This window comes from Sceloporus undulatus, chromosome 8 (genome assembly GCF_019175285.1).
Source record: "Sceloporus undulatus isolate JIND9_A2432 ecotype Alabama chromosome 8, SceUnd_v1.1, whole genome shotgun sequence".
Lineage (NCBI taxonomy): Eukaryota > Metazoa > Chordata > Lepidosauria > Squamata > Phrynosomatidae > Sceloporus > Sceloporus undulatus.
In genome coordinates this window covers 28,881,807-28,894,972 of record NC_056529.1, presented here as the reverse complement: position 1 = coordinate 28,894,972, position 13,166 = coordinate 28,881,807, and the positions used below count along the sequence as shown (strand labels likewise).

The 13,166-nt window shown below is 44.7% G+C and overlaps 1 protein-coding gene across 3 annotated transcripts in view; it reads right to left on the bottom strand.

Moving 5' to 3' along the window:
* PDGFA (platelet derived growth factor subunit A) overlaps positions 1–11,065 on the bottom strand; it is a 44,066-nt gene extending 33,001 nt beyond the window's left edge. For all 3 annotated transcript variants that reach the window (XM_042438730.1, XM_042438733.1, XM_042438732.1), the window contains exons 1-2: positions 10,207–11,065; positions 7,967–8,063 (exon numbers count right to left, since the gene is read on the bottom strand). In XM_042438730.1, the coding sequence (XP_042294664.1) occupies positions 7,967–8,063; positions 10,207–10,290 (181 nt within the window). In that variant the 5' untranslated portion in view covers positions 10,291–11,065. The remainder of the gene's footprint in view (positions 1–7,966; positions 8,064–10,206) is intronic.
* Positions 11,066–13,166: the final 2,101 nt, after the last annotated feature.

Here is a 13,166-nt window from a genome sequence, read left to right as displayed (position 1 = left end):
TTTGTTTCCAAAAAAGGTAATAGCTATTAACATTAAGTGACCCTGAACATATACAGAATACCTTCCATGAGGATAAGAGGTTCCACTGCCTCACTTTCTATTGCCTCTTTGTTGTTATTTTTGTTGCTGTTTCTGTTAGTGTTGTTGCTGCCATTCAGTTTGAAATCCTCTTTAGGATCTGGATTTAACCACTAAAAGAAAGATTTTGTGCTTCATGTTTTCACGTGCTTTTGGCTGATGGTTTCCATGTCAGTGGGGAAGTGAATCCATTCCTGGCTTTGTTGTTGTTACTATTGTGTGCCTTCAAGTCATTTCCAATTTATGGCAACCCTAATACAAACTTATGATGGTGTTTTCTTGGCAAGGTTCCTTCAGAGGAGATTTTGCCTTTCTGAAAAACCTGAGAGACTGTGACTTGGCCAAGGCCACCCCATGGGTTTCCATGGCGGAGTGGGGATTCAAACCCTGGTCTACAAGAATCCTAATACAACACTCAAACCACTATATCATGATGACTCTTACAATCCACACCTCTCCTGATGTCATCAGCAAAGCATCACATTGCAGCAGGTAGTAGTAGTAGCTGTTGTTGGGAACTGCTCATCTAAAATGTGGTGCTGGAGAAGAGTACTAAGAATACAATAGACAGCCAAGAAAACAAACTGGTTCTAGAACAGCTCAAGCCTGAACTCTCTCTCTTCCTCTCTCTCTCTTTCATATTTTGGCCATGAGTCAAAATGAATTATTAGAAATAGACAATAATGCTAAGAAAGGTGAAGGATAGCAGCAAAAGAGGATGACTGCATTCTAGGTGGATAGATAGACTCCATAAAGGAGGATACCAGGATGAGCCTGCAGAACCCAAGCAGAGAGGCAGAGGACAGGGATCCTTGGAGATGTCTCATGTGGTAGACAGTAAAAGGATAGTAAACTCAAATCAGTAGACAGTCTCTCTGGCAGGCGTTTGCTTAACTACTCAGATATCACAGAAGTGGGAGCGGAATGCAACCTAGAGCCAGGTAACTGAGAGCTGCTAAGGAAAACTCAGGAGCAACCTCTGTTAAATTAATCTCTGCAGTTATTTCCTATATGCTAAGGAATCTCAGAAGGTCAGAACATAAGAGGGATGCTCTCAAGAGTTCAAATGCCCTTCCTGTATAATAGTCTGCAGGACTATGTTTTCAATTTCTCCACCAAGATGGGAAAACTAGCAATGACCCACAAACTGTCAAGCCTGCAGAACAAACAAAAGACCAAAAATGAGAGCAAGAGAGAAGTAAGAAGGCTGTCTAGTTGCCTGATAACTTCAATATACAGAGAGATCTTGTACAGCACATTTGAGACTAACTAAAGAAAGAAGTTGGCAACATGAGCTTTCATAGACTTCAGTCTACTTCTTCAGGTGCATTTGATAACTTCAACAACACAGTTATAAGTTAGGGGGGACTAGGGACCCATTCACACTATGCAGTTATAGCACTATTACTCCACTTCAACTCCTATGGCTCCATCCTATGACATCTTGGGATTGGCAGTATAGGAAGGAGTATTTGGATTTCGCAGTCAGAGCACTACAATGCCTCACAAAACTACAAATTCCAGTATTCCATAGGAATCAACCATGGCAATTAAGTGCAACAATAGTGCTATAATTATGTAGTGCGACTGGGATACAGAGATGTGACACTGACAATGTAAACTGTTTCCAAAAATACTCAAAAATGGCCGATGAATCAAACAGGACAGAAATAATTTCTATTATTATTATTATTATTATTATTATTATTATTATTATTATTATTATTATCTACCGTAGGGTCCTGCTGCATTCTGTGAAAAGTCAGAATTTGGTCAGAGCTTGAAATTGTCACCCAGAAACACACACAACTACCATGATCATTGACTTCCCTGATGTCACTGGCTATGTTGGCTGCAGAATCCTGGAAGATGCGGCCCAAAAACATCACTTTCCCAAGCTCTGGTCATTTCCCTCCTTTGCAGCAGGTGTCTTGAACAAATAATTCTCTTCACACAGATACTGACATACATGCACCATGTGTCCCATCTGCAGAGTAAGAATGCTAACAAATCCACTCCCAGGGCTGGGGTGAGGCTGACTGTGATAAGGACTCTAGGACAACATGTTCTGCTCTGGGAAAGTGCTGCAAAGAAGATGGCTGTTTTGCTCCTGTAGTTTAATACTGTTTACTTTGATGAAGGGTTGCCAACAGAGGCCTTGTCCATCATGACCCACCTAATCCTTTTTGACTAAAGGTGCCCAGGGTCCAACACTTCTGCTAGGCAGTGTGAAGTATCATTTCAGGCAGCAGATCTAGGGTGTCATAAAAGGACACTAAATTGTTATTTTATTATTACTAGATTTTTACTACCAGCATGGGAAGAATCATTTGCAGGAGTGTTCTGCTCTGTGCCAACATAACTTGGATGGCTTTGGGTATTATGTAGTTAAGTGGGTGGGGAGTACCATCTGTTGCTCTGCCTCAGGCAGCAAAGTATCTTCATCCAGCTCTGAAGTGAACCTGGATTGTGCATCTACCTGAGACAGGGGCACAATGGTCTATGTCTACAGCAGGAGTGTCAATTATATAGTGCCCTACATTTCAAAGATGGAAACTGGGATACATATGACCAAGCAACAAGAGAGTGTTGTCAAGATGGCAAACATTATGGGCTTATAGACTGGGAACAAAGTGTTGAGAAGTATACTATTTTAGTTCTATCAACCTGTTTTTAACCTGATAGAGGCGAACAGAAAGTCAGCATGGTGTAGTGGTTTGAGGGTTGAACTCTGGAGATCAGGGTTTGAATCCTCATTCAGCCATGGAAAACCACTGAGTGGGTCACACTCTCTCAAGTCTCAGAGGAAGGCAACAGCAAAACCCTCCCAAAGAAATCTTGCAAGGAAAGGCCCATGAAGTCTTGCCAAGAAAGGCTTAGGGCTGACATAAATCTGATATGACTTGAAGTGTGCCATAAATCAGATATGACTTGAAGGCACACAGCAACAAAGAGGGGAACAAGGGAAACCTGAAATAAAAGGTGAATGTCAGCCAGGCTTCCTCGAAATACTGCAGTCTGTCCCTCTGCCATTTGCCATTTTTTTCTTTGTCAACTGGCTATGGTGATATTTGTCCTGTTTAAATTACTGTTATGCACTCTATAGGGTAGCCTTTGGAAACTGATCAAAAACTGAAACAGGTCCCAAATGCTGTGGCCAGATTGCTTGACCATGACTGGTGACAGGGGACACCTAATTCCCAAGCTGCAAGAACTTCGCTCGCTACTTGTGTGCTTCCATGCAGAATTCAGAACGCTGGTTATGTCTTGTAAAGCCCTGTGTGCCTTGGGTTCAAACTACTATCTGAAATACCCTAACTCCTTCTTTGAGCATGGAGAACTTCTGAGATCTCCAAGGGAGGGTCTTCTCGCTGTCTCACCACCATCACAGGTAGCATTTGCTGAGAAGGAGGGTGAGAGCCTTCTCAGTGGCTGCTCCAAGGTTGTGGGATTCCCTATTGGTTTCTGCTCTACTCTCCTTCTTCCAGCAGGCAAGATCCTTCTGTTCAGGCACCCCTTTGACTCTTAACTAAGTGTGGTATAAGGAACATTTAACAGGGTGCTTTGTGCATTAATATTTGTTGTTGCTGTTGTTGTTGTTGTGTGCTTTCCATGGCAGACTGGCATCCTGGTCTCCAGAGTCAGTCTGACACTTATACCACTACACCATGCATCGCTGGCTCTCTTTTTTCTTTTTCCCTCCTATGTTTTAATTGTCATAATTTAAGGGTTTTGATATATTGGTTTATTTAACAATTCTTAAAAAAAAAAAACTTTTGTGACTACAGGATGAATATACCTTACCTGAAATATTTCAGAAACATCCACATGGGTGGCTGAGACAGTGACACTTTTGATTTCTGATGGTTCAGTGTACTATTTTAAAACATTGTGTATAAATTTACTTTCAGGCTATGTGCACAAAACATAAAGGACTTTCATGTTTAGATATGGGTCCCATCTCCAATATATCTCATTATGTATATACCAATATTTCAAAAGCTGGGGGAGGGAATCCGATTTTGGTCTCAGGCATTTTGTATAAGGGATGCTCAGTTGAATCTGTAATAGGTTTTAGGTGTGCTTTGTTTTTAACTTGTCGTCTGAACCCCATATTGGGAGAAAGTTGGGGTATAAATTAAATGAATATAGAAACTGACACTCCAAATTCCATGGCTAGACTATAGAATAGTGATTCTCAACCCTCTGGTTCTCCAGACGTTTTGAGCTTCATCTGTCATCATTGACCATGCTGGAAGAGGTCTCCTGGAACTGAAGTCCAAAACAGGATCAAAGGTTGAGAACCCCTGCTTTAGTGAAATCCTTCAGTCCTCCATGATGGACTGATGAATAAATCTGGACATATTCATTCCAATTTGCTTCCTCCAAACATCTTCTGAGATACAAGGTTCATGCCTCTGGAAGTCAGGATGGCTGAGCTTGATTTAAAGATCTGCAGCTTAAATTAAAAATATCTGATTCTGGGGTACATCCAGAGGGAAAGCTTTTATATTAAACAGACTAGAGCTTTTTTTTTCCTACAAGAGATATAGTAAGAACAACAATTTGGCCTTTTAAAACAAAACAGAGGTTGAAAAGATTGTAGTACTGTATGTTTGAAAAGATTTACTTTGTAATATGTTGTTGGATTTTGGAGGTATCATGAGAAGACATGACCTATTAGAAAAGGCACTGAGGCTCTTTGTGGTAGAAACCAGTAGGAAAAGAGAAAGACAGTATTACAGGTGAATAGACACAACCAAAGAAGCCACAGCCCTGAGTTTACGAGACCTGAGCATGGCTATTGATAACAGGTTGACTTGGAAGTTTCCCATTTGTAGGGTCACAACAACAAATGGAAGTCGACTTGACAGCAGTTAACAACAACAACATGTCGCTGGATGTTGCTTATTTTGTTTTACATGAGGCCAGATGATCCGGAGGTGTGGTTTCCCAAACGTTCAAGGAACAATTTTATTATTTTGGCTGCCCTTCCCTACCTCTTTTTCGGCTCTATGGAAAGGAGGCTTTCACAAGCAAGATTTCCCCTTTGGGTCATAAAGCACGAAGCCACTTACTCCAGAGAAGACCCAGTGGCACAAAAATGCCACAAGTGCTAGAGCTCAAGTTCAACTTTCAAAGGGCCCCTGGAATCCTTCTCTGTAAAAAAAAAAGAGAGAGTCTAACAACTATGCAGTCTTTGTTTAAACGGAGCAGCTCCACTATTAACAACACAAGCAACAACTTGCCAGATTCTTGGCTCAGGAAACAAGATGGGTAGAGACTTCCCTCGGTGTATTAAAAAAAGTGGGGTATCTTTTTTCCCCTTCCATATTTTTGCAAGGTAAACAAAACCATTTCATCAGGAATCGACTTGGACAGAATGATGACAACTGTGTGAGATGAAATATAACAACAGGATTTTGCCTATTGCAATATAGAAATATTAGTAAAGCGCATGTTTGCCATTCGGAGCATTTGTATTTCCAACGATGCAGAAAATAACCTTGGGGTATTATTATTATTTTTTAAGTATGTGAATGATGGTTGTTTCAAAGCTCAATAGGGAAAGCTCTCTGGTTAAAGTCAAAAAGAAGGGATTTATTTTCCCTTTCACTTTGAGAAAACAACCACGAGCGTCATGTAGAGACATGACTTCATTCATAAACATGACCTGGGATTTGTGTATGAGATTGACTCCAAGGCAGTGGATCTTAAAGATAAGAACACAGTGGCATACATTCTTGGCAATGCGGTGGGAATTCTTCCCGGCTGCAGAAATTCCCTTGGAAATATATGAAGCCGACCAAAATAGAAAGTCACATCCAACTTGGAAGAGTCGTGAATCCATAGCATTGCAAGACACAGCATTGCAAGGCATTGCAAGCATTGCAAGACAGACATAGCATTGCAAGACAGTGCAAGACAGGATGCACTGACGCTGTAGTGTCTATTTTATGAAGCTGTTGAATTCTGGAATACAAGTAACCTCTGAAGAGGGAAAAAAGCCAGCTAGAAATTTTACAGACACAAATAAATATATCAAAAGACTACCATAGAGGCACATACAGACAAAACCCTCATGAATACTTGGTTGTGGAATCTGAAATTCAAAGTTCAAAGATACACAATCCTGAATCAAGCAACAAATCTGCACATATGAATAGGATTGATACAGAATTAAACCTGCAGTCAGAATTTCCCTATCAGTTCAACTCAAGTGGGATGCTTTTTAGTCTAGCCATTTCTCATGTTAAACCAGCAATGGACAGAGCAATCTTGTACCACTCAGTTCAATGCGACTTGCATTGAACACATGCAAGGGTATATAGCATTGCAACCTGGTTTTTCATCAGGAACATCAAGAGACAGAGCATGCATGTGTGACCCAGCACCAAGGCTACTCAACCAAAAGTAAGAAAATACTCTGATTTTATCAGTGGGGAGAATGCTTGCCAGACCTCCCAAGTTCAAATCACAACAAAAACTGGCAGGAAGCTTTGAGAATCAGCCTCAGTTTTCCATCTGCAGAATGGGAATACTAATGGCCTACCCGCCCCACTATCGTCCATGAATATAAACCAAGCAAAGGATATAAAACAACGTATCTTCTACATTTTAAGTGCCAAATTAATGAACAAGTATACTCAGATTTTGCAAGGCCTAGAAAGGCATGTTATAGGCGAGAAAACAATGTATAAATATCAACTACAAATAAGAATTATTAAAATGCACCGAGTCTGTTTAGCTTGTCTCTGAGGTACATACCATAACTCAAACCAGAATCCATCTAGCCTTTCAATATCCAATACAATCAGGGCTGTCCAACCAACATTTCAAAGCCAGACATGCAGCAATATTAACTGTAACAGCTAAAACGAGCTTCCAAGTTCAGTGGCAGTATACAGGACTGAATTTCAGCTGCAATGGGGAGAGGCAGCAGTTTGCAACAGAAAAAGAAGAAGGCTACAGCAAAGGTGAGATGGACTCCATTAAGGAAGCCATGGCTGCTTTTGGTTTGCAAAACCTAAGCCAGGCTGCTGACAGCTGGGGACCTCAAAAGTCGAAGCCAACTGGACCAACACAGAACAGGAGCAACAAGAGCAAACCAGGCTTGAACACCCTTTTAGAAGCCAAAACTTTGGACAGACCATGAGACTTTGGACATACCATGAGATTACTTGACTCAGTGGAAAAGAAAATAATCCACTGGGAAAAGTGGAAGGCAGCAGGAAAAGAAGAAGACCAATACGGAGATTTTCCAGAGTGCTTTAGCTGGGTATTTCTACATGGCAGCAGGCTGGACTATATGACCCTCGGGTTCCCTTCCAACTCTAAGATTTGATGAATCTATCATTGCCCTCTGACTCCATTTATGGGGACCCAAATGCCAGACAGGGCAAGAAAAAACCAGGCCAGATGCCCTCTTGTTCTGATCCAGTAAGATTCTTACATCCCACGTTTGGGTATATTGCACATTTTAAGCACCGTAGCAACTCCAAATACGACGTTAAGTCAGGTTGGAAGCCTTGGACTCTCTGTTCCGAGGCCAAGATGTTCTCGGCGGCTCTGAAAAATGCTCGACTCAGCCACTCGCCCTGAAATCTGACCTGTGGGCTACACAGCCCTCTCTCTGCCCAAAGCAGGGAGTGAATGAAGAGGGGATTGAAACGCCTTTGGACACCCTCCATCAGTCCTGCAGAAACCGACTCTGCAGAGCAGCTGGGCCTCCCTGCAATGCTGAAACAACACAACCGACTACTTCGCAACGATGCTTTCCTTTAATAATAATAATAATAATAATAATAATAACTGACAAAGAAGAGGATACATGGCTTATCATCATCAACATCTTTTTGAATGTAGGGAAAGCATGGGAATAATTTACCTACGGAGTCAATCTCCAGGAGGCGCTGCAGGTCACGGATGCTGTGGATTTCGCTGTGTGCCAGCCTTTCAATCACCTCTTGGGGGATTTCAGCTTCCTTTTTCAAAGGAAAAAAAGAAAGACAGAGAAGCAGCCAGTCATTCTCTCTTCTGGTTCCAACAAAAAAGAGGAAGAAATCACCTTTGGGGCAGAGAAAGAGCCTCTGAGGTTGCCATCATGCATGCGGTTGGGGCAAACTTTGGACCTGCGCCCACCTTTTGCCCGCCTTCCCCCTCAAAGCTACTAAATAAAAACAGACAGAAGGGCTACAGTTTAAAAAGAATAAACCCATCTGCAAGCTGTATCCAACAACCAACATGGATCTGAGTGAGGCTTTGCAAGCGGCAGGTGCCTATAATGCCAAGAGGTTGCAGGGTCCATTCCCAAGCCCCACCTGCCTTCTTCTCCTTATGGAAAGGCTTCCTAAAGAGGAGATCTACTTCTCCCACCAAGGAAACCTCCCTCCTTCAGTGTCCTGAGATTTCTTGGATGCTTGGGGAAAAAGCAATGAAGGGAAAGCGTTGGAGGATGAGGGGAGATTGGGGGAGAAACAGGCATTGCTTTCAAGGCACTGGTTTTAGGAGCAAAGCCCATGGAAGCCAGTGGGATTTGGAGGCTGAGTCAATACATTTGCCTTGGGCCACTGCGCAGGTGAAATCCAATGTGAGAGTAAGTCCCACAAGGCATAGACTTTGGAGTGAGCATGCTTAGGACTGGTCTGTGGTTACAAGGGTCTTCTTGGAGCGCATGCACAGACAGACAGAGAGCTAGCCACAGCATGGTATCTGTTGCAAGGCAAAATGTGCCCCAATGCTCAGGCAGCCCCGGCTCCCAACTGAGCTTGCAATGTGCTTTCCACATTCAGCTGCAGTCTCCCTATGTATGCATGCTCACCTAGGAGTAAACCCCCCTTTAGGTATGTATATGTGTGTAAACACGTGAGGAGGAGGAAGGCAAGGGCGTTCCCCCTTGCGCATGTTTGCAGGGCTCCTTTAAACACCATTTCATGCAAGGTAAGAGAGGGTCGCCTTATTATGCCCATCCAGAGCAGAGCACTTTGGCTTGAAGGGGGCAATAAGGCAGAACTTGGTCTCCCCTCCAGCCTTCCAAAAATGTGTCTAGATGGGGCATGAATGTGTGTATAGACATACATAGCTCAAACTACAGTCATTCCTACAGGTTTCTCATGTCGGAGTGCTCCTTTCTGACCTGCAACAGATATATATATATATATATATATATATATATATATATATATATATACACATATCCTATATAAGCCTTTGAAGGGGGAGAGAAATCCTTCCTATAGGCTACTGAATCCCCACAAATCTGGCCCCCAGAAATGGCTACCTATAACTTAACATTGGAAAGAGGGGCTAATTCTCCATTCAGTTCCCTCCAGCTTCTGGTCCATGAAGGAGAAGGAGAAGGAGAGAAGCCAGGATACAGGCTTAGCCTTGAAAATCCTACAATGCAGGTTAAAATCCCAGAATGTAAGGTTTAGCCTTTACAAACCCAGAATGCAGGTTTAGCTTTTGAAGTCCCAGGATTCAGATTTAGCCTTTACAATCCCGGAATAGTGGCTTAGCCTTTGAAATCCTAGAATACAGACTTAGCCTTTGAAACCCCAGGAACCAAGTTTGGCCTCCCTTGAAAGATGCCAGTTCCACCCCCAAGAAAGGCATCCTTTCTGGGAGAGGCCCTGAAACAGCCCTGATGATGATGGTTTTGAGCCTTCCCAAAAGGGACTGGCCCTCGATCCGAATCCAGGCTCTTCCTTCCTTCCTTCCTTCTGTCCTTTCCTTCCTTCTTTCCTTCTTTCCTTCCTTCTTTCCTTCCTTCCTTCCTTCTGTCCTTCTTTCCTTCCTTCTTTCCTTCCTTCCTTCCTTCTTTCCTTCCTTCCTTCCTTCTGTCCTTCTTTCCTTCCTTCCTTCCCTGATTCTATCTTAGCCCTTTTCATGCCGGGGATCATGGCCTCAATATCTGGAGCCGCAATGTTTCGTGATCCTGAGGAGGAGGAATGGAGGACGGGGTTTTAACTTCTCCTCCTCTGGTTCATGGCTCTGGACTCCTGGGAGTCGGAGTTTCTCCTGGGCCACCGAGCCCAACTCCCAGGATTCCAGAGGCCGAGTTAAATCGGGTCCAAGGCGGGCTATTCCCGCCGTGTGTCTGCACCCCCCTGAGTCGCCCCGTCCTACCTGGGCCTCCCCGAGGGCCACCGAGCCCAGACCCAGCAGCAGCCACAAGCCGCCCGTGGCCACCGCCGCCGCCCAGCGCCTCATGCCGTCTCCTCCGTTGCCTCCTTCTCTTGGCCGCCGCCGCCGCCGGAGGAAGAGCCCGACCTCTCGCTGCTGCTGCTGCTGCTGCTTCGGCTGCGGAGGCCTCCTCCTCCTCCTCCTCCTCCTCCTCCTCCTCGGCCCCCGGGGAAGACAGCCACCATCCCTCGGGGGCCGCCCGGGGAAGCAGCGCCGCCGCGTCTCAGGGCTCCTCCGGGACCCAGCAGGGAACCGGCTCCCTCCTTCCTTCCTTCCTTCCTTCTTCCCAGGGGACTCCTTCCCTCTCCGGGATCCTTCCTGAGGGAAGAGGCTCTTTCCTTCCTTCCTTCCTTGGAGGGTCTCTTCTCCCTTCCAAGGCACCTGAGGGAAGAGGGGGTCCTTCCCTCCTTCTTTCCTTGGAGGTCTTCTCTCCCTCTCAGGGCTCCTTCCTTCCTTCCGAGGGGCCTCAGCAGGGGTCTCCTTGGGCTCCCCTCAGACAGCCCTTCCTCTTCCTCGGGGGCTTCCTTTTCCTGGCGGGCTCTCCTTGGTGCCCTTCGTCGGAGGGGGAAAGAGGGGCGTCGGGGCCGGGGCTCTCTCCCGCCTGCCTCCTCCTTCTTCTTCCCTGGAAGCAGCAGCAGGAGGGACTCAGGCAGCCGCCGCCGCCGGTCCTTCTGCGGAAGAGGTGGGAGCTGCTGCTGCGAAGGAGGGAGCTGCCTCTGGCTCTGGCTGCCTCCGCCTGGGTTCTCTCTTCTCTCGCAACGCCCTCCTTCCTTGCTTGCTTCCTTCACCTGCGTCTGAGGGAGGCAGCCAGGAGCAGCAGCAGCAGGAGGAGGAGGCAGCCCCTGGCCAGGCCCCCCGCCCCTCCCCCTCCCTCCCTCCCTCCACACACACACACACCACACACAGACACACAGGCTCCACCTCTCTCACACACAACAACAACACACACCCCTCAGGCTCAAGCCCCGGCCCCAGGGAGACACCAGACACAGGGGCCACAGAAGAAGGCTTGCTCTGTGCGAGGCACACGGACACACACACACACACTGTTATAACACACACACACACACACACACACACACACACACAGAGACATATGCTCTCTCTCTCTCTCACACCACACACACACAACACAGTTATACACCACACACAAGAGACTATGCTCTCTCTCTCCACACACACACACACACATACACACACACACACGCACACTGTTATCCACACACACACACGCTCTCTCTCTCTCTCCACACACACACACACACAAGACATATGCTCTCTCTCTCTCTCTCTCTCACACACACACACACAGTTATACACACACCAAAGAGACATATGCTCTCTCTCCACCACACACACATACACACACACACTGTTATTACACACACACCATGCTCTCTCTCTCTCTCTCACACACCACACACACACACACACAGATGCCCCCGCTGTTTCTCTCTTAGGTACGCACACACACACTATTCGCACCCTCACACACATATACCTCTTTATACCAGAGAGAGAGAGGAGAGAGAGATTCGCACTCTCTCTCTCTCACACACACACACACACAAGATACACTCAAAAACCTATCAAATACATACCTACTATATCTACACACACACAAACACTCATTATAACATCTATATACACACACACCACATATATTATATATACTCTCATATATATATATATATATATAACACACACATATATATGCACTTTCATATATATATATATATTATATACACACACACCACACACACAAAGACCAATTTCATCCATTTAACTCTTTCCCAGGAGGAGGAAGAAATGATCAGGGATCAATTTCATCAATTTAACCCTTTCCAGAAATGGGGGAATCAATGATCGGGGATCATTTTCAGGGACTTAACCCTCTCCCACATGGAATAATTGAAATTAAAGTACCTTTTTTCCGGGGGGGGGGGGGGGGACTTGGGTTTGCCCCTTTCTGGTGGTTATCTCATACTGATTCTTTTGCAGGGGGAGGCCCTGCTTTTAAAGATAGAGTTGCTGGTTGATTTCTAGTGGTACTATACATATACACACACATACACACACACAGATATATACTGTGCATACATTTATATATGCACAATATATATACACACAGTATATCACACACTGTCACACATACACACACACACACACACACATATATATACATACATACATACATACATACATACAAAATTGGTTCCCTCTCTGCAAAATTTATATATATATATATAGAGAGAGAGAGAGAGAGAGAGAGTTATATTAAAAAAGGGGGAACCATTTTTTTTAATTTGAGCAATAATTTAATGAACCTTTGCTATATGCCCCTTACGTTTCACCCTCGACTTATCCAGGGGTCATCGCAAAATCCACAATTTGGGCCCCAAAACGTACCCTCTCCTTATATATGCGGTCGACTTATAGTCAAGCAAATCGGGTATTTTATACCTCCGCTCTTTCCCCAGAACTGGGACTCAGAAGGACTTACAAGATTCAAAGAAGTACAATCCAAAAAAAGGTAGGAAAGTGTTGCGTGAAAACGGGATTCAGTTTTGACGATATTAAAGCAGAGAATAAAACCAATAGTTAAAAAGATAAGAGAAGAAGAAGAAAGAAGCAGAAATGAAATGCAACTTGAGACCATTTTAACTGCTGTGGCTCCATCCAAATCAACTCTTTGACAGCGAAGGCCTTGTAAACTCCAAATCCCAGGATTCCATACGATGGTGTTCCAGCACTTAAAGTGGTGTCAAGCTGCATTGTCCCTACAGTGTAGATGCACCCTGAATGACAAGTGATGGTTTGAATTGGATTCTTTCAACCCCAGTGTTGGACCACAAACTTGGAGATCAGGGTTCAAGTCCCCATTCAGCCATGGAAACCCACTG